Genomic DNA, 22,415 nt, shown 5'->3' with positions numbered 1-22,415 from the left:
ACCTCCTCAGGTGCAAGAGCAAGGAAGAACGCATCATCAATATTACACCAGACACAAGACTGTGAAAGAATGACAGGAGTTACTGTTCCAAAAGAAAGCAGGCTTAATAAGAATTGACAACTAGGAATTAGTTATATTTTCATCTGCATTAATAATAAGAACCACATTGTGATATCTGGTTTTCTTCATTTTGACAATTGCTTATGAACTGTATAATTTATAATTTGACCTTTTTTCATGAATTATTAAGAAAAGAATATTCATTTAGGACATATTTTCTATGGAATATTGTACAAGTGTTTCCTTGACAACTGCTTTCAATTGTAGTAATAATTTATATATTTTCTCCTGAGTTTTTGTTTGTTTTAATGTTGTCAATCTTATGTTAATTTTAAGGACACTTCCTCTTAAGCATTACTTTGTCAATTTTATATATTTTTCATCTAAACAGTGTTATGTGGCTGAAGATGTTGATAAAATACGAAACATGTACCACTTTTAACCATTAAATTGCCTTAAGCAATCATTGTATCGACTAGGTGGAAAATAATAAATACTTAATTCTGAATCTATTGAAGTGCGATACGGACCATGAAACTGATTTTATGTAATACGAGACGAAGTTAGACACGAAATCAGTAGAAAGATCCCGCAATATATCAATAATGTTCACAATAATAACCTAAACATGAATACCGCCAATAAATCGAACCTAAACAAACTCAAAAACAAAATAAAACAGAACAATCTACTAATAACAAAAGCCGACAAAGGCAACACTAAGGTCATTATGGATAAGAATGAATACATAACAAAGACTAAAGAACGTTTCCAGGACAACACTTTTTCAATTAAACGCCGAGATCCAACCAATAATATACAAAGAAATTTAAAAAATCTACTCAAGAACACACACTTTATTCTCACCGAAACAGAATCTGCTAAACTTATAACTATGAACCCCCAATTACCATCCGCAAGGGCCTACCCTAAAATACACAAAGAAAATGTACCCATGAGACCGATTATAAACTATAAAGCCAGTCCAACCTATAAGTTATCACAATTCATTCAGAAATTTTTGAAAAAGCATTATTCATTTTTAGCAAACAAAACAATACAAAACTCAATAGATTTTTGCAATAGAACCAAAGAACTAAAGATTGAAAAACATCATACCCTTACTTCATTTGATATAACAAACATGTACCGTAACATTCCTATTAAACAAACAGTCAAAATAATTGAATCTAACCTAAAAAACCATAGTAACTTGAGCACTTTAGAAATAGAAGAATTCGTGATTCTGCTTAAATTCGCCTTAAACAATAACTACTTCAAATTTCATGATACCATATATCAGCAACAAGGATTACCTATGGGATCTCCTGCTTCCGGAATATTAGCAGAAATATATATCGACCACCTAGAACACACGTCAATTAATAAAATAGATAATATATATTTTTGGTGTAGATTTGTCGACGATATCTTCGTAATTATAGATAATAGATTCACTGATGCAGATACTATACTAGACAAACTTAACAATTTAGACCCCCAAATTAAATTCACTAAAGAAACAGAAAATAACCGTACCTTAAATTACTTGGGCTTAACAATAACCAGACATGACACTCACTTATCTTACAAGATCTATAGGAAACCCACACACACTTTAAATACCATAACAAATGACTCCGTTCATCCTAACACACATAAAAGAGCAGCCTATTATAGTATGATACATAGAGCTTTCAATATCCCAATGACAATAGAAGATCAAAATAATGAATTAAAATTAATCCACGACATAGCCAAATACAATGGATACAGCAAAGAAATGCTCAACAAAATCATCCACAAAATAAAATCCCAACCTAAAACTAAATTAATCAAAACAGCCAAACCGAAAAAAGATTATGTCCTATTTACCTTCAACAACACCAATATATATACTTTAACTAATATCTTTAAGAAGCACAACCTGAAAATAGCATTCAAAACCACACACAACAGCACCAACACTATACACAACACCAAAACAGTCAATAATAATAATAAATACAACCAATCAGGTGTCTACCGCATCAGATGTAACAACTGTGACACAAGCTACATTGGACGTACAGGTAGAAACTTCACCGTCCGTTATAATGAACATATAAATGCAGTAAAGCACAACCATTTCTCATCAATAGGCCAACATGTAGAAGAATCTAAGCACAACTTCACAGACATCAATAATGACATGATGATATTAAACATAAACTCTAAGGGCCCCCTGCTCAACATAACCGAAGATTTCTATATTTCTTTGGATCAATACGCTAACCCCAATCATAACATTAACGACATTACAGAGAAAACCAGTATAATTTTTGACAAAGTCATTCCTGCAATAAAAAACGACTATCTCAAATTAGTAAACACACGTCATAACAAACCGACGAATCACAAACCTAACCCCGCCCCTACCTTCACAATAGCCACTCCTCCATCCCCTCCACCAACATCCCTCCACACAGCTCACGTGAGCCCCAGACGTACCCGCAGCAGAACACAACAAATCTCCAAACATATCGGTACACAACCTCCACAGCAACAACAGTAAGTACTTTTTTCATTTCACACATACATCCAGGCATTCCTTCATACATATGCTATACTCATATTAGCTTTTCTTTACAGATAACAACCATATAACGTGCATAGACGAGAGAAGTGTCACCACCAACTGCTCTAAAATTAAACCCTATCTTGCTGTATATATAAATCTTACCTGACTACATCAACAGTTGAATTGCACAGTACTCAATTTTCAAATTTTACTGACAAGAGTTCTTATAACATACCAATACAAAGTATATCAGCCATAGAACATTCTCGATATTCAACTTAATCAACACAAGAACTACAAGAGGATTGAAGAATGAATGCAACGCAACATGAACTCAAATTTTAATAGACTTTTTAAAATATACCATGTTTTAATGTGTTTAATGTGCTATATTTTTTAGTGTCTTATGATGTGGCATATATATTTTAATGTACTTATGTACTCATGTCCATGCTCAATAGGTTTTAGTTTATTCTAACCATCACCACTTTTAATCAGAGATATTTTAACGCAACATACTGCAATATATTTTACTTCCATTTTTTATCAGACATCCGGATGCTCTTACGTAACATCTTTGTAATTTTGTCCTATGACTGTAAATTTGTGTGCTAGCTGATGATGGCCAAGATAGGTCGAAACCGGTACTAGTGCAATAATTCATTCACAATAAATGTATTGATCGGTGGAACATTTTTCTTGTCTATTACAATGATTTAGCATATGATATTTTGAAGTTATGTTTGCAAGATAGACCTACCTATCATGGTCTACATGGCCACTGACTTAGCACACAATTTTATGTTCACAAATATTTGCAAGATCATCTATGTCCAACAACTCAGCCTCTCATTTAAACAGAGTTATTAATATGCAGCCCTGTTCCTGGGAGCTTTATAATGTTCTGTCCATCTCTCCCACGGTCATAAATATGGAAAGTCCATGTTCAGCGTAATAAGTGAAGACCTCAATGGTAACAACGGTCGAGAAGATGAACTTCAGTACGGTGTAGGTGGTGGAAGAGGCATCCCAGTACTAAGGATTAATATGAGTAAAAGAGGAAGAATGGTCTCCAGAGGTTGGGAAGGCAGCGAGTCTAGAGGAATAAACCCTGACAACAAACCTACCAGAGCTCACAACCTCAGCAGTAACATAAGCAGGGTCCACTCAATATTATCTTCAACAAAAATCATGGAAGACAAAAACATAAAAGATATTATTACCTGTCATCTTTCATTCCAGCAACACTCTCCATTAACATTTCATCTCATCTGTCAGTCATTAATCATTGCCCCAGAGGAGTGCGACAGGCTTTGGCAGCCGGCACATTTCCTACCCTAGCCACTAGATGGGGGCTTCGTTCAATCCATGCCTGACCCAGTCAAATGACTGGAAAAAGTCTGTGGATTCTTTCGATTCTGTGGAGCCCGCACTAACATGCTGTAAGGACGAGTCTAAGTGTCCTGGAACCTATAATAACAAGATACGACACAAACAATGTAACTGCTTTGCTGTATTGAACATCGACTCTTGGCTCAAGATGGGTGAGCTTAAGTACCTTACAGACACACTGAAAAAACATCAAGTATTACTCACAGCAGTACATGAGAACAGGTATAAAGACGAACATGCCTTTGAGTCCGAGGAAAGATATTCCACACCTGAGGACAGTCAAAGTATTCTGAATTCAGTTACTAACTTTCATTCTCCCAATAGCCAAATGTCCCTACTAAGCTTTATTGAAACAATAAGGCCTACACGGTTGTCAATGTCAAGACACCAAGTGGAACCCAGAAGGCATAGAAAAATTTTGGGAGGAATTAGAATATGTCATCAGCAATGTCCCTGAGTAACATACAATCATTCTAGTGGGTGATTTCAATCTCCAGCTGCGGAAGGATTGCAAATACTGTTACACAATGGGAGAGTAGCCTGCTCACAAGCGAACCAACAGGAACGGAGAGTGATTAATAGAACTTTAAACAAGTAATGATGTAAACTACACAGAGACATCTACCAAAAAAGCAGAAGACATGGGCTTCACCCATCAACAACTCAAGAGAGTTTCAGATGGAACACGTGCCTATTTTGAGGAAGTCCAACAGAGAAATCCAGAACATCAGGGTACTAAGAAGTGCCAACCTGGACTAAGAGTACTACCTGTCAATAGTAAAATTGAGGTTCTTTCACAGAAACACCAGGAAATTTGACTGGGAAAAACTCAAGACATGCAAAGAATTTACAGAAAAAATGGAAGTAATGGGACATTTGGGACCAACTAAGTGACAACCTACTCGAAGTTGCCCGAGACTGCCTCATTAATAGAACAGAGGAAACATCCCTGGAGGACAATTGATTGTGACTACGCGGTCACCCAAAGACAAACAGTCCAGTATAGATAGAGTTCACAGAAATCCCAAACTATCTGCGATAACTTCATCGATCAGCACAGACTTCTTTCTTAGATTCAACCGTTGGCACTTGTCACTGCGAGCTCACGACATTAGCTTTGTTGCACACTTCCTATACTACCATCCTGAGAGAATACACATCTTAAATATTTGAAATGATCCACATCTTCCAATTTTGCATTCCTCATCCTCTTGGGTTTCTTACCTTAGTCTAAGATATCAGAATGTAGGCTTTCAGCGCAGTCTGCCATTAAGTCCAAGTTATCGACATAGGCCAAACTGCTTACTACATTGCTATCAATTGAATTCCTCCCTGCCATTCAACAGCCTTCAATAAATGATCCATAAACAACAACAGCCTCGTCTAAACCCCTTAACGACTTTGATTAAAGAACTTGTTCTAACATCAATTCTCACTGTAGTCCAACTATCAATATAAATGCCTTTGATTGCCTGTAATAACATACCTATAATTACCCATACAGCTAACAACTGTTCCCTTGGTACTTTGTCAAATGCCTTCTCTAGATCTATGAAACAAAGATAACTATTTCCCTCGTAGCATTTTTCAATTACCTGATGCATACTGAAAATATGGTCTTAAACCATACGGGTTTCCATCTGACTCTCTCCCCTCTGTTTAAATCAGTGAAAATTAAAAACTTACTTTGTAATATTGAGGAGGTGATCAGGTTTTCCACTGCGAGGATTCATACCCAGTAGCAGTTTATTAAGACCAGTTAGTAAGAGTGAGCTATCGGAACTGCTCAACAAACTGAAGAACTTGTACTGCATCGAGAGAGCCTGTTCCAAGAGCGTGAGACAACTGAGGATAGCAGCTTCCAGGCTCTTCTTACCCGGAAATGGTGCATAGGAATCCAGCAGGTGAGTGCCTTCGTCCAACAGAAACAGCACCTAAAACAAAGATACTATAAGTTCTTTTACAGCTCCATTAGCAACACTCAATCTTAAAATGAAATGGGGAACCTGAAGGAAGCGCGAATCAAATGTGCTCTAAGAAGTTTAGTGAACATCGCAGAAGCAGGAGGCTGCCTGCGCAAAGACGTAAAGAAAACATACATCAAGCGATGAATGTCAGCAGGGAATGTTTTATAGCAATGAAATGGGTAATAGACTATAAGAACGAGTGTAAGGAAATGCCATAAAATGAGGTTAAGGAAAAACAAACCCATCAAATAGAAGGGGGAACAGCCAGCCAGTCAGAGGGACAACCAGCGACATCTGTTGGCTCAACGCATGAAACTACAAGGAGTAGCAGCCTGAGTCTGAAACCTAGCACCCAATCAGGACAACTAGCGACAGCTTTTGATTCAACGCATGAAACTACAAGGAGTAGCAGCATGATCCTGACACCTAGCGGGAAAAGCCAGTACGGAGCAGACAGTCGATCAGAGGAACGGGTTAGAGAAACCTACCGACCCAACTTAAGACACTGCAAGCGGCAGTATGAAAAAGACAGACGACCGAAGAGACAACTAACAACACCTGTTGGACCAACACGGGGAAACTGCAAGTAGCAGCAACCTAAATCCGAAACCTAGCGGGGAGACCCAATACAGAGAGGACGGCAGGAAGGCAATCACTGGACAAGAAGGACAGATAGCGACATCTACAGACTCGGCGCACGAAACCACAAGCACAAATAATACAAACCCGACATCTAACGGGGAAATACAATACGGAGAAAATAGCTGCAAGAAATCAAGCGACAACCCGCTTGAAGCAGATCTCAATAGTCGAAACGCACCTGCTACCATAGATACAGCACAGCATAGAGGGAGCAGTGGCAGCAAGTCAACGGCAGACAAAGAGCAAACCAGGGACGACAACAGTGACTGGTTGGAGACGCCAGTGGGCGAAGTAAGCAAGGGTGACAAAGCACTTAAATAAAATCAGCTTCATGGTCCGTATCGCACTTCAATAGATTCACAATTAAGTATTTATTAATTTTCCACCTAGTCGATACAATGATTGCTTAAGGCAATTTTTAATGGTCAAAAGTGGTATATGTTTCGTATATTATCAACATCTTCAGCCACATAACACTGTTTAGATGAAAAATATATAAAATTGACAAAGTAATGCTTTAATTTTAAGGACACTTCCTCTAAAGCATTACTTTGTCAATTTTATATATTTTTCATCTAAACAGTGTTATGTGGCTGAAGATGTTGATAATATACGAAAGATGTACCACTTTTGACCATTAAAAATTGCCTTAAGCAATCATTGTATCGACTAGGTGGAAAATAAATAAATACTTAATTGTGAAAGCACTTAAAGACGAGGAGTTGGAAGAAAAAATTATGGAAAAAATCAACCGGCAACTACAAACCATGATGGAGGATATCGCAAACAGCATTAAAACTGTACCGAGCGGTACACCTCCACGCCGCTAATTCAAACTTTGCGCCAGTTGAAACTCCTCTGATGGAGGAAGGCTGAACTTTATCTACTGTGTTAATTTTCAAGTTTCTCAGAAGATGTCACTACTTGGAAATTTTGGAGTTTCTGAACTGGGTCGTTTTCGATGTATTTTTGTTTTACCTGTAGTAAGAAGTGTGAACTTTCTCTTCTAGAGGACACTACTGAAGAACTACAATGGTGCACCCTAGTGCGAAGTGAAAGAACTGTTTTTTTGGAGAAATTTTTATTTCAAAAGTTTGTTCCTTGTTAAATTTCTTTCTGTTATTGTTTAAGTTGGCTGTATAACCCTTTCCTTCCCCTTGTTTTGAATTTAGCCTATCCCGAATTTCTTTAATTAATTTCTGACCAATCCGATGTATCTTCTCCAACTTGAATATCTTGCTTAACCCTAGCCAATAAAGTTTTTGTGGGCGGGTGTTCTCATTTCCGAAACGCCTCGAACTTTCCACGAGAGTATATAAACTGCTGATTTTCGGGTCTCTGCGCCACTTCAGTACCAACTTTCAAAGTGTAAAGTATGTAGCAGGGGGCGGGAAGCGCCTCTTTCTTCGGGCAGCAGTTCAACAACAAGGTAATGGCCGTTTAATAACTTCTTTTCTTGCTAGTTCAGCAGTTTAACTCTCGGGGCGGGTCCGAAGCGTTTCCACCATGTAACTTTCCCTAAAATGTAAAGACTCTTAGTATTGATTCTCTTTTAAAGCTACATATTGGGACAGAGAGTGCTTAACCCTCTCGAGCTCCCACTCATATTGTTTTGAGGTGAACTTATTTTTCATAACCGATTCTTCCTTAACGTAATGTAAATTGTTTCCTTCTAAAGTCACCTCTTTAGTATGGGATTAGCCCTTGCATTAGCGGCCTAGAGCCAGATTAGGTTTTAAACAAAAGGTATTAGGAGTGCAGATCGCCTCCTCTCAAATTGTTATTTTGGAGGTCATGTAATTAACCTTTTTCTCACTTAATAGACCTCAGTAGGTTGGGTATTTTACCCCCGTGTCTATGTCCTTAGAGGACAACTTGAAGGTGGAGTATGGTGTGGCCTTTGATAGGCTTAAAGTTGAGAGCGAGTGGCTCTTTCTTGAAAATTGAGTATGTATGCCTCGAGGAGGCTTTTCTGTGTAATTTAGAGCAAGTGCTCCTGGGCATGAATGGGGTTTTCTGCCCCTCTGTTAAATCTTGTTTTGGGGTAAAGTTGGGCTAGTTGCCCAAGAATTGTGAGTTCGGGGCTCGAAGCCCAAATCCCGTAAATACTGTAATTGTACTTTTGTTGCCTTGCTACTCTGTACCTGCCATTCTTGTTATTTCTGAATTTTGAAAAGAAAATATAACCTTGTTAAATTTTAAATTAACTTTAATTTCGTAGCCTGAGACCTGTTCACCCCCGCACCTTCTTTCACCTCTGCTGTTCCACAGATACCTCGGAACAAAAACGTTAATAAAAGAGGAAATACGGAATGAGACCGGAAGATCAATGACATCACAACAAACGGATGCAAACACACAGGAAGCAATAAACCCTATCATGGAGAAGAGAGAATACGAAATAGGGAAGAAGAACGCAAGGGAGAAAATAGCGATTGAGATGGTTACTGGAACCGAAAGAAATGCTAAACCCAATGCGGATGAAAACGTAAAGCGGAGGGAAGAAGAACGACAGTGGACAAGAGTGATGAGAGAAAGAAAGGGACACAGCAGCGGACGAGTATCAGAGGGGGAAGGAGAAAGAAACAAGAGAAAGGATAAGGGGCACAAGACAAGGGGAAAGCAAGTTGAAGGCGGTGCAGGGAGATGCATGGCTATATTTGGGAAATCTGACCCTGGAAACCACAGAAGAAGACATAGAAGAATACCTAAAGGAAAATGGGGTGTCTGGAACAATAAACTGTTGAATGGTTAGTGACACCAATACCAGGAGAGCGTTCAAAATAGGCATCCCAATGAAAGAACATGACAAGGTATATGAGGGGGCATTTTGGCCAAAGGACGTCATATGCCAGCCCTTTCGAGATCCCTGGAGGTACAGGAATAGATCATAAGATGGAACCGGATCAAGTGAAAGTTCTCAACTGGAACGTAGAAGGGCTAGAAGGCGTCTTAAGACAGATGCCGAGAGACATTTTCAGCGAGTTCGACATCTGTACATCGACAGAGACATTCATTACCGTGGAATCAAAGTGTGAAGTGAAAGGATTCTATAACATTCACACATTTGCGAGGAAAGGCGATAGAGGAAGGCCGTCAGGTGGAATAACATGCCTAATCAACTCGAAATTTGTCCCCTTTGAAACAACTCTCAAGGAGAATCAATAGGTGATTAAAACAAAAATAGGAACATTAGTAGGCGTATACTACAGACCAGAGTACTGCGCAGTAGACATAGTAAACGGTATACAGAGAGCATTAGACACTATACAGGCGAATGAAAGAGTGATTATTGCAGGCGACCTGAACTGCCCAATAAATAAAGCAAATAAAGCGGAAATAGTACTGGACTATCTGCTACGGGAAGGACTCACATTAGTGAACGGCAAAAGGGCACTCACATACATATGCCACAACGGAGGAAGCGCCATAGACCTCACACTCATTAGAGGTTTTGATGCATTGGAGCATAAGGTCCTAATAAGAAATGAGGCAGCGTTAATCAGGAAACATATACCAGCAAGAATGACACTCAAGACAAACACACACATGAATAAACGAATAAAAACACAAAGTATACAAAGAAGGTTGGACCCACATATGCTCCAGGAGAACACTGGTAAGATACCACGCATACTACAAGACATCAGCGAGGGAAATCTGGACGAGGCCATAGCAGGAATAATGGAATTCATCGAAGAAGGAAATGCAGCAAGGGAGGACACCAGGAAAGCGCAAAAATGGTTCGATAAGGAGTGTTACATTGAAAGGCAAATTACACTAGAAAAATTGCACATAGCTAGGAGAACGAAAGACAAAAGAGACCTGGAATGCTACCAGACAGCGAGGAAGAAATTCAAGGCGCTACTAAAGCTGAAAAAATGGGAATTTAGGGCAAAGGAAGATGAAAAGCTTGTAAAGGATGCTGAGAAGAACCCTTATAAGGCACTCAGACCACGACAGCCGCGATTTCCAGCAGACATACCCGTGGAGACCTGGGAGAATCATATGAGAGGTGTGTTAGCCCTTAAGGAAACCAGACCGGAGGAGAGGAAAGTGATAGAAAGAACTACAATCTTCACAAGTGAGGAAGTGAGACAGGCCATCTCAACAAGCAAGGTAAACAAGGCACCGGGAATAGACGGACTTCGCGCAGAACATCTAAAAGCTACATTACCCTAACTAGAACCAGTGTGGACAATGCTAATGAACAAGTGCGTGGAATCTGGTAACATACCTAATGCATGGCGGAAGGCAGTCTTAAAGATGCTATATAAAGGACAAGGGGACACGAGCAAACCAGAATCGTACAGAGGGATAGCCCTGGAGTCGGTGGCATTTAAAATACTCACCAAACTATTAGCACAGAAAATAAGTAACCTGATGGAACCACTGTTACCTGATGAACAATTTGGATTCCGGAAAGCGAGATCCACCCTGATAGCGTTGAGCTGTCTGCTAAAGGACATACAAGAAAGAACACAAGCCCACGGGAAGAAGTATGTAATCTTCATTGAATACACCAAAGCCTTTGACACTGTCAATAGAAGGAAATTAATCGAGAAACTGGAAAGCCTTGTCGGATGATCGGATATGACGAATTTAATAACTAACATACTAGTGGCAAACCAAGTGCAAATCAGTGACGGGGTATCCCAATCAGACTGGATAGATCAGACCATCAGAGTGCTACAAAGGGACCCCTTGAGCCCTTTGTTGTTCAATGCGCTGACCCAGGATCTCCCTACAAAAATCAAAGAGGGAGCACAAAATGTAAGCGTATACATATATGTGCATGATATGGCACTAGCCGCTGATAACATAAAAGATTTGCAAAACGGAATGGAGTTTGTCACACAATGGGCAGATGACAACGAGCTAAGGACGAATCTAAAGAAGACAGAATTAATGGTATTCAGGAGAGAAGGACGCTTATCGAAAGGTGACTACATTGTATGTGGGGGACACACATTAACACTGAAAAACCAGTTCACGTATCTAGAAGGCACGTAAAGCACCTCCTGAAGGAAAAGAAACATTCGGCTCAACGATCCTCTGAATTCTCTGCCCCATTTCAACTACAAGAAACTAAGCAGGCCTTAGAAAGTCTAAAACCTGGCAAAGCGGCAGGCGCTGATGGTATATATCCAGAGTTCCTTCTTCATCTTGGACCAGCTGCTGCTAAATGGCTTACTAACTTCTTCACAAACATACTAGAGACAGGTAACCTACCTTCAGTCTTCAAGAAAACAAAAATAATAGCTGTATTGAAAACATCTAAGGACCCAACAAAAGTTGAGAGTTACCGGCCAATAGCACTACTCAGTGTTACAATGAAGCTTATGGAAAGGCTGATATATAACAGGATTTTTGCGACAATAAACCAGCATATTCCAGTCGAGCAAGCTGGATTTAGACCTGGACGAGGATGTGAAGAACAGGTTTTAGCACTAGTTACCCATATTGAAAATGGATTTGAGAACAAAATGGTAAGCACGGCCGTCTTCTTAGATCTGACAGCTGCATATGACACCGTGTGGCAAGATAAGCTCCTTCTCAAATTTATCAGCATCATCCCTTGTCTGAAACTCTCCACATTACTCAGTAACATGCTGAGTAATAGGTACTTCCAGATTTTTTCCGAAGACTCCAGAAGTAAAGTACATAAGATAAATGGCGGACTCCCTCAGGGCTCTGTATTGGCCCCTCTTCTATTCAACCTGTACACACATGACCTTCCTGTAACTAAATCCAGAAAATTCATCTACGCAGATGACATCGCATTGGTTGCCCAACATCAACGCTTCGATGAGTCTGAGTCGACGCTTACATCAGACTTAAAGATTCTAGACAGTTACTTTTATCACAACAACCTTAGACCAAACCCCAAGAAAACTGTTGTGTCTACCTGCCATTTGCGGAATAGAAGTGCTGGGTACAAACCAACCATACCATTCAAAGGAGAGAATCTACAGTACTGTAGTAACCCAAAATACCTGGGAGTCACCCTGGACAGGTCCTTGACCTACAAGAATCACCTCTATAATGTGTCAGCCAAGATCAAGACCAGAAATAACATCCTCCAAAAGCTGGCAGGTACATCCTGGGGTGCTAATGCCCAAGTCCTGAGATCCACTGCTCTTGCACTCTCTTATTCCGTCGCTGAATATTGCTGCTCTACCTGGCTTAACAGTGCTCACACTGGATTAGTAGACACCCAGCTGAACCAAGCAATGCGTATCATTACAGGATGCATCCGACCAACTAACACACACTGGCTTCCCACCCTAAGCCACATACCACCTCCATCCCTAAGAAGATCACAGTCACTGCTTAACTTGTGGAAGAAAATTGAAAACAATCCTCACCTTCCTATTCATTCTGACATAGCAGCTTCCCCAGCTAAACGACTGAAATCCAGACACCCTTCTTGGCGTACTGCAATGAATTTACAGGACACCTCCTTCAATGTATCGGACGCCTGGAAAGAACAATGGCAACAGCAATCCGCATTACCACATCACCACATCATTGAGAACCCATGCAAGTGCCCAGATGGTTTTTCTCTTCCCAGACAGCAGTGGAGGATGCTAAATCGAATTAGGACCGGCCAAGGTAGATGTGGAGCCACTCTCTTCAAATGGGGATGGAAGACATCACCGCAATGTGAATGCGGACAAGGGGAACAGACAGTGGAACACCTTGCATTTGAGTGTCCTTTGCGTAGTTACAGAGGCTCTATTGAGGACTTAAACTGTGTCTCAAACGAAGCTCTTCTCTGGCTATTAAATTTTGACATGGAACTTTAGTTACGAGCTTGAGATGGTAGTTGTATATATTGTAAATAATATTGTATTCATCATACGCTAAATAAATAACTACAAGTCTCCGGAATGACCTTCTCAGTACACATAAGAGATTAGCTGCTGCACTTAGAAGCATAAGTGAAATCAAACATCTGCAAAGAATGTCACTGGAGACGGCCATGAAACATTTCCAAGTCAAAGTGCTACCAACGCTCACATACGGATTAGAAGTAATAAGGGAGTACCTATCATGTAAACAGCTACGAGAACAGGAAAGCATGAAACCAAGATACCTTAAGAGGGTCCTAGGGGTATCTAAATTCACCCGATTCCGGTACGTATATGTTTTAGCACGGGAAACCTTCTTGATAGAGGATTTAAGACTACAAATGCCTCTACAGCAAACTCCGGCATACGAGGAACTGTTACGAGAACTACAAGAGAAAAGGGACTTGATCGAGGAAAGCTTTTACAGTACAGACACACTGATAAATAAGGATTGGATGAAAGAGGAATATGAGTTGAGACATTTGGTGACACGCTTTGCAATACACGGCTTTTGTCACCGTATCTGTGCCAAGAAATCCCACCACCGGGCCAGCCAGGAGTGTGTATGTGTATTGTGCAATGAACAGTGTGATACATATCACGTAATGATGTGCAAGAAGAGAACAGTCTCTCTGAATCAATTTTGCTCTGAACAAAGTGCTCGTTGAGTGAATTGTAATTTACTTGATGTAATATGCAAATTTTGCATTGTGCGCAATTTAAAAAAATTATTATGAATCATCCCACTAAATGTGGTTGGTAAGTGTACAACACGGCCAAGAACCCTAATTTTTCCAATAAATAAATAAATAAATAAATAAATAAATAAATAAATAAATAAATAAATTTTAAAAAATATCACCATAAATAAAAATACCACCTGAAGAACCTGTATCAACAAAAAATACCAGAAAGATGGACAGTGGCGGTTAATACCTAACAAAGTCGTGTACAAAGAGGTAGAACACATTACAGATACTATGTGTAAGAGGAGACTGGGATTCTTTGGACATATCATGAGGATGCAGGATTCAAGACTTCTGAAACAACTAGTACAACACAATCTCGTCTCAAAAAATACCACAACAGGATGTAAATGGATCAGAGAAGTACGAGAGGATCTGAAGGAAATAGGCCTTACAACAGAAGACACCACAAATAAGATAAAATTGAATACAAAACTCAAAATACAAACCTCCGTTTTAGCCTTAAAAAAAAAAAAAAAAAAAAAAAAAAAAAAAAAAAAAAAAAAAAAAAAAAAAAAAAACCAACAACCAACCAACAACACGCATATTTTCAACCGAGGAAAGGGCACGAAGATCGGAGCATCTGAAGAAGTACTGAGAAGACCGCAAAGTCCGAACAATCCCTTCAAAGAGACCTGAACGACCGACTGACTAAAGTGATCCTATGTGGTCATAAAAGAAGAATAAATAAATAAATAAATAAATAAATAAATAAATAAATAAATAAATAAATAAATAAATAAATACTCGTAAATAAATACAGTTCCAATTTTAAGTAAACAGCTCCCAAACCACGTGACCAACATAATCTGTGATGCTACTGCTGTTGGAACAAGCAAATAAATCACTATTAATATTTAATACCCAGAAAAGCAAACACTTCTTAGTTGGTGGATCAGCATACTGGCCTGGGTTCGATTCCTGAACAGGTTGGAGTTATAACCGAGTGTTTGTACTTGTTTTCATATGGAAAAACATCCTTCTATATAAAAAAAAGAGTGTGTAAATTAAAAATGACTTATGTTAACAAATCACCAACTTGAGTTCAGAAAAAAAAAAAGTCACCTGAAATGGGTTTTAGAGCCTAACAATGCATATTTCCATTTAGTTAATGTGCATTTTATTTTTTGGGCAGCAATTAAATAGCAAGTTCTGAATAGCATAAGGTGGGTTTGTTTCAACCTCACTAAACTGGACAGCCAGGCTTTGGCCATCACAAACCAGGACAAAGAGGAGTAACATCTCAGGTGTTAGGCTGGTAGTACCTTGTGAAGACCCAGGAGTTCTTTACGGCTATGAAAACTGCTTATGGGCCAAGTTTTCAGGGAGTGAACGCTGTTTAGACCAAGGATAAAACTGTACTTATGACAGCCGTTTTTCAGATCTCCTAAATGGAGACACAGGTGTGGATGATCATACCTTTGATGTTATTCCTCACAAACCAGCAAGAGTGGAACTTGAGCTATCTCCCACACTTAATGAAGTACAGACAGAATTTCAACAGAGTACTAAACCTGCTGGAATTGTTGGCATCTCTGCACAAGTTTTTAAGAAAAATGCTAATGTACCCCCACCTACAATAAGTAATATATTTCAGGTATATTATCTTCTTACTCAAGTTTGGTGTCTCTGCTTCAGATAATGGTGTCTTTTTTGCCCCAGTCTTATTGCTATGGCCGGCCCAGCATACTGCCTCTGTTCTACTGTCTGCCTCTCTCTACCTTACTTTTATCCGACATCACCACAAGACGTGATCAACATTCAGTGGCTTTCTGCACGGCCCTTTCTTGAACTTTTGGTCATAATATGTAGGTCGAGTCATAAGTCATGGCAACTAATTTTTTCTCGCGAACAGGAGACAACACAGAAAATCTTAAGATATGCATTTGGAAACATACGGTATGTACTTGCGTATGATGCCACTAGATGATGTATGTAAATAACAGCGTGGGTCTAAGCATGCTCCCAAGTACAGTGTGCGAGTGACAGCGTCACAAAATGAAAGTCAACAAGCAGGAGCAACGATCGTATACTAAAATAGCAGTTCTCTGCAGCAGGAATGCACGCCAATGCCATGCAGAGCTGCGGAAAGTATTAGGTGTGCATGCCATGCCCTATAGAACAGTGGCGAGGTGGGTGGAGATGTTCAAACGGGGTAGAGTATCAACTGCCGATTTACCTCGCCCAGGCTGTCCAGTGTCCATGGACAAAGATGTATGGATAACGGTGATCGATCAGTATTTACATGAGGACAGGTGCTGGACTCCATAATCCTACATGATAACACGACAGCTCACACAGCAGCCATTGTTCAGCAACGCTTACAATGGTGGAGATGGGAGGTTCTTCCACACCTGCTTTATTCGCCTGATCTGAGCCCATGTGACTATAATCTAATCCCCAAAGTCAAGAAGCCATTATGTGGACAACGGTTTGCTAACAAAGAGGACATCGTAACAGCATTTCGGACAGAGGTGTCACACGTTACCGATACATATGCAGCGAATGGTATTCAGCGCCTGCCCCACCGCTGAAAACGCACAGTGGAAACCTTGGGTGATTATTTTTGAAGGTCTGTAACCAGTGGAGACCTGTCCTTTGTAAGTAGTCTTGTGTATTTGCTGTCTATACCACAATAAAACATGTTTACCAATGGCCTGTGTTCCATCACTTTCCTATAAGAATCTCCTGAAGTCAGAATTTGTTTTCAGGCAGTATGCATAAGTACATACCCTATATTTCCAAATGCATATCTTAGATTTTCCGTGTTGTCTCCTGTTCGCGAGAAAAAAAATAGTTGCGATGACTTAGATTCGACCCTTGTATATAAGCCCACATATCTCTAAGAAGGGCAATTCCAGTGACGAGGTACTACTGAACTGTATGAGCTAGCTCTCCTTTGTATCCCACTGCCAACAGCATGAGGTGAGGTTGAGAGACAGACCTTTGTTATTCTTTTAATATTCCAGTACTTCCCTTTCTGTCAGCAGTCGTCCCTGTTCGCCACCATCAAATACTCTATGCTATTGGAAATTGTTTCAATTTCACCAACTATGCACTAAGAAAGGCTTGAACTAACCACAGAACTTTTTATCAAAGACTGTGTTAAACGCCTAGTACTTTTTCCAACATTTGTTTTATGGGACAGTTCCTTATAAGAGATATGTGATATGCACACTTATTTGGTCAAGAGGGGAGTATTTCTTTTTTTCATTCTTTACCTTCTAAGCAACATCGAGTGCTAAGCTGCTGTTGACATGGTTGCGTATGTTGAGGTGTTTGTCGTATTGAGAAGGCATGCCGTAGAGGGTAATAAATGCAAAATTATTCTATGTAAGGCATGTAATACTACACGACAGAATAACATCGCAGTGGCTGAGATGGTATGGACATATGTGATGCATGGATGCTAACGGATTACTGAAACTAATGTATGATCTAAAACTTGAAGACAAAAGGCAAGAGGGCAACCAACACTCGGGTACAAGGACATGGTAAAAACTGACAGTGAAGAGCAAGGACATACCTTGGAAAGCATACCTTTTCTTTTCTCTTCTCTATTTGAAATTTGTTGCATTGTAATATTCAACTCTACTAAATCATCTTGGACTACTTTGAACCAATTAATAATTTGTTTTACCTTTCCAAAAGTAGTTAGTTGTTTCCATAATCTGGTTTCATCTAAACTTTATATATGACACAAAAAGACAATTCTCTTTCTCATTGTGTCTACTGGTGGAGAAGCCTTGTTTGCTGACCCATCGCATAAAATGGAATGACATGGGATATGTGCAGTATGTATTATGGTAGAAGATACATCAGAGTAATAATCTAGCTCAATTTCTTTTGGATTTCTTCAAGCCTATGTGTTATGGCCTAGTTCTGAGGCTAAGTGGAACCATAAACAAAAATAATGCTCTACGTACTTTGCTCATATGCAACCTATCAGTATACATGGTGTGCACAAAATAATATTGAAGTTTTAAGTAGTTAGTATAGCTATGTAGCCAATCTTAGCTGTCTGTTTCATAAATAGGATGAGACAGCAACTGTGAAAGTTTGTATTACACACAAAAAAATTGTGATTTCCTCACCCTGTTGCTTGACAGTGCCATATGTAGAGTTCCAGTTACAGATGGCGGCTCCTGAGTGTAAAGCATTCTATGTACTGTAGTTTGCGAAGTGTAATTTGGTAATTACAGTTCAGCATCTGTTTCAGCAACAGTATGTATGTGATCCTCCATATAATAACATCATTCAGTGATGGTATAAACAGTCCCAGACGACAGGATGCGCCTGTGTAAAGGAAAGAGCTCCGGACGACCTTGAACTTCAGGCAGACAGTCCTCCTTTGAACTTACTTCCTCCTCCTTACATTCTCCGCTTTCTTCCCTCCTTCCCATAGCTCCCCTCCCATCTCCTTCCCCGCCATGCCACAAGTTCAAAGCTACTGTCGACACTGACAGCTGTGCTAGGTGTTCTCACAGGAACGCCGACAGGTAAGTTTCTTCTTTCTTTTGTCCACTTGCATTCCCATAACTTTTATATCAATTTGTACTAAAATTTATTTTTTCCTTTTTATCTTTTCTTTCTTTTAGATATCCCTCATTAATGCCCTTATGGAGGCATAAAACTTGCTTTTAAAACATCGGGATAGCCTTCATTAATTTTAACTTAGAGAAGATTGAACCTTTTATTTATACAGCAGTCAGCATGTCCTCAACAATGAATAGATTTTACCTGTATCAATAATATGGTTCATGATGTGGGTTACTGTAGTCTCATCATAGTTCGTGAACCACGGCCAATGGCTGAGTGGCCTAGTAAGTGGTCCTGAGAGTCGGGATACCAGTTGCTACAGAATGGGAGTGGGCATCTCGGATATATTCTGAGTCACGGCCCTCCTTGTGCTCAGGCAGCTGGGAGTATACAATCCACCGGTGGTCCATAACCCGTAAGAGGAGATATCCTCACTTTGACAACGTGTAAGTAGGGAGTGCCGGGAGATCCCAGGACGGGTTCGGCTCGCCAGGTGCAGGTCTTTTGATTTGACACCCGTAGGTGACCTGCGTGCCGTGATGAGGATGAAATGATGAAGAAGACAACATATACACCCAGCCCCTGTGCCAGGGAAATTAACCATGGGTGATTAAAATTCCTGACACTGCTGGGAATCGAACCCGGGACCCCTGTGACCAAAGGCCAGCACGCTAACCATTTAGCCATGGAGCCGGACGTGAAGTATAGTGGGAAGGCAGGGATGAAATGGCTTCACACAGTACAGTAAAACCTCGTTAATTGGACTTTGAATTATGGGAGTGTGAATTAACCGCCAACTCATAATTCAAAAATACCAAACCCTACTGAGTCACAAAATATTCTAAGACCCGTTGCTGCATGCAATAACCTTGATTCACACTTAAAGCCTTTCAAATGCATGAAAAAAAAAAATCTAAAATGTATCCAACAAGGAGCATTTACAGTATTCAAATAATGCACTAGAATAATTCACTGGCAAACATAACATCACGCAATGAAAGAAAAGAAAAACACGATGAAAAGATGAAGATAAATCTATGCTGGCTTCCTTATGCAAGTGCTTTATTCATTGGATTACTGTATTGTATGCATTTTAGATGCCTTGTACTTGCATGGAAAGTACCCAATGCCCTTAAAATATCGTGGCCTATCGGACTTTCCTATGACGAGGGGAGGAAGTCTCTAGTTTCTGTCTGCATTGCAACATGGATAGTGACTTATCCTTGTATGATTTTTTGCCATGGCACTTCTCTCCTTTAATACCGTAAGTCCGTTTGGGCTCAGCACTGACAATATTGTTCGGTGTGTACAAATTGATAACATGGGCTATGGGTTTTCGCCAACTATCGCCATCAAATGTCATAAAAGAAAGAAAAGTTCCACCTGATCAATACTTATTTATTATCACATGTATGAAAGAATATCACATGTATAATAGGACCGGTTTCGACCTCTTACAAGGTCATCCTCAGCTGCATTAGAATCTTATGTTTGCATTTTTTTGTATTATGCCTTATTCTTGAAAGCTTTATGACATACTCTAAATTTAACAACATTATGTTGATTACACCTTTGCTAAGAGTTCTAATGTTACAACATAGCTAAAATTATAATGTTAAATACCTTATTTACATAATATAATAACCCAATGTACACATATAATTATAATGAGTTCATCTTTTTCTAATGCGTAATGAGTATGTAGGAATAGTTTACCATTGACGTTACGTACTGCAAAAGAACACAAGATTTATTGTTATCAGCTGTTTTAGACTTTCAAAAAATGCATTCAAGCATGTTTAACCATATTTGCTAATATTTTAATGTAGATATATGTTTTATTGAACTATCAGTATATAATTCCATTTGGTCAGCGTATTTTACTGTTATTTTACCGCTATAACATGAATCACTTCACAAATATCAACAAAGCTCGCCTCATACATGACTAAACATTTATAAGAATGGAGCTTATTTTAACTGAATAGGCAAACGCCTATGGTAAACTATTCCTACATATTCATTACACATTAAAAAAAGACGAACTCATTTTTTTATAATTATATGTGTACATTGGGTTATTATATTATGTAAATAAGAGTATTTAACATGTTATAATTTTAGCTATGTTGTAACATTAGAACTCTTAGCAAAGGTGTAATCAACATAATGTTGTTAAATTTCAGAGCCATGTGGATCGCCAACATCCGAGGTGGACAGGCATGCTAAGAAGAATAATAATAATAAGAAGTCATAAAGCTTTCAAGAATGAGGCATAATACAAAAAAAAATGCAAATATAAGATTCTAATGCAGCTGGGGATGACCTTGTAAGAGGTCGAAACCGGACCTATTATACATCTGATATTTCATACATGTGATAATAAATAAGTATTGATCAGGTGGAACTTTTCTTTCTTTTATGACATTTGGTGGCTATCAATACGAAACAAAAATGAAATTTATAAATCAGGATTATAAACTATCGGCATCACCAGTGTTCACGTGTTCTGTTTCTCTCCAGACTGCCTGTTACGTGATAATGTGGCATTCCTTAAAACGCTGAAGCCACCCGTTTGAACACAAACTTCAGTCCCAATATTTATGCCAGTTCATTCGCATTCCCCTGAATAACCTCGCCATCAATGGGGATATTGTTCACTCGAACATGCCAAAAACCACCATTGCATAGCGTGGAGGCCACTGCGTAGGTATTATTATTATAAATTTCCTCATTCGGCACAAATATTTCATATTCCCTATGGGAATCAACACCTATATCATCTGATGCCCAGGCAGGCATCGATTTTTGGAAATGAGACAAAGTCTCTCATAGTGCATTGGCACAGGCATCGATTTTTGGAAATGAGACAAAGTCTCTCATAGTGCACTGGCACTGCCGGTGGCTCCAAGTAGCCTACGCAGACCATGGCACGTGCTAACTTCTGCATGGAAATTAAGAAAGGGATGAAAGGTGATGAAGGTTTCCTTAACCATGTAATCTTCAATGATGAATCAACATTTCACCACAGTGGTAACGTGAATACACAAAACACCTGTATCTAGGAGCTGGAAAATTAAATTGCAACAATGGAATATGAAAGGAATTCTCCCAAAGTTAACATTTTCTGTGCATAAACTGAATGAGAGATTTATGGGCCATTCATTTTCCAGGGAAGAAACTATCACAGGAAAGGTATGCCTTGCTATTCTTCAGAATTGGCTCTTCCCTCAGATACAGCATGGACTTCAAACAATCATTTGGCAAGAAGAAGGGCGAGGACAAATTATGTTGTGCAAATGCTTTATATTTTTGGTTTACTATACTGTTTGCATTTTTCGATGCCTTGTACTTGCACAGGAAGTGCCCGATGCTCTTAAAACACTGTGGCTTATTGAACTTTCTTATGACGAGGGGAGGAAGTCTTTCGCTTCTGTCTGCACAGTACAGTATCACAAGTCCGCTTGGGCTCGGCATAAAAAAAAATTTAAAAAAAAAAAAAGCAGTTTCATATACATTGTCAATATTGTTCGGCGCGTACGAATCGATTATAATTATGAGCCACGCTTGTTCGCCAACTGTCGGCATCGCCAGTTTTCACGGATTCTGCTTCTCCGCACACTGCCTGCTACGGGACATGGTAGCGCTTCTTAAA

General features: G+C 39.4%; 1 protein-coding gene across 1 annotated transcript in view; it reads right to left on the bottom strand.

Annotated features, from left to right (window-relative positions):
- Nup205 (nuclear pore complex protein Nup205) overlaps window positions 1-22,415 on the bottom strand; it is a 676,487-nt gene that overhangs the window by 286,239 nt on the left and 367,833 nt on the right. Inside the window, exon 16 of the mRNA XM_067147168.2 lies at window positions 5,699-5,946. Within this exon, the coding sequence (XP_067003269.1) occupies window positions 5,699-5,946 (248 nt within the window). The remainder of the gene's footprint in view (window positions 1-5,698; window positions 5,947-22,415) is intronic.

The sequence above is a fragment of the Anabrus simplex genome, chromosome 5, assembly GCF_040414725.1.
Source record: "Anabrus simplex isolate iqAnaSimp1 chromosome 5, ASM4041472v1, whole genome shotgun sequence".
Lineage (NCBI taxonomy): Eukaryota > Metazoa > Arthropoda > Insecta > Orthoptera > Tettigoniidae > Anabrus > Anabrus simplex.
Note: the sequence above shows the minus strand (reverse complement) of the source record. Positions and strands in the feature narration are given on the sequence as shown.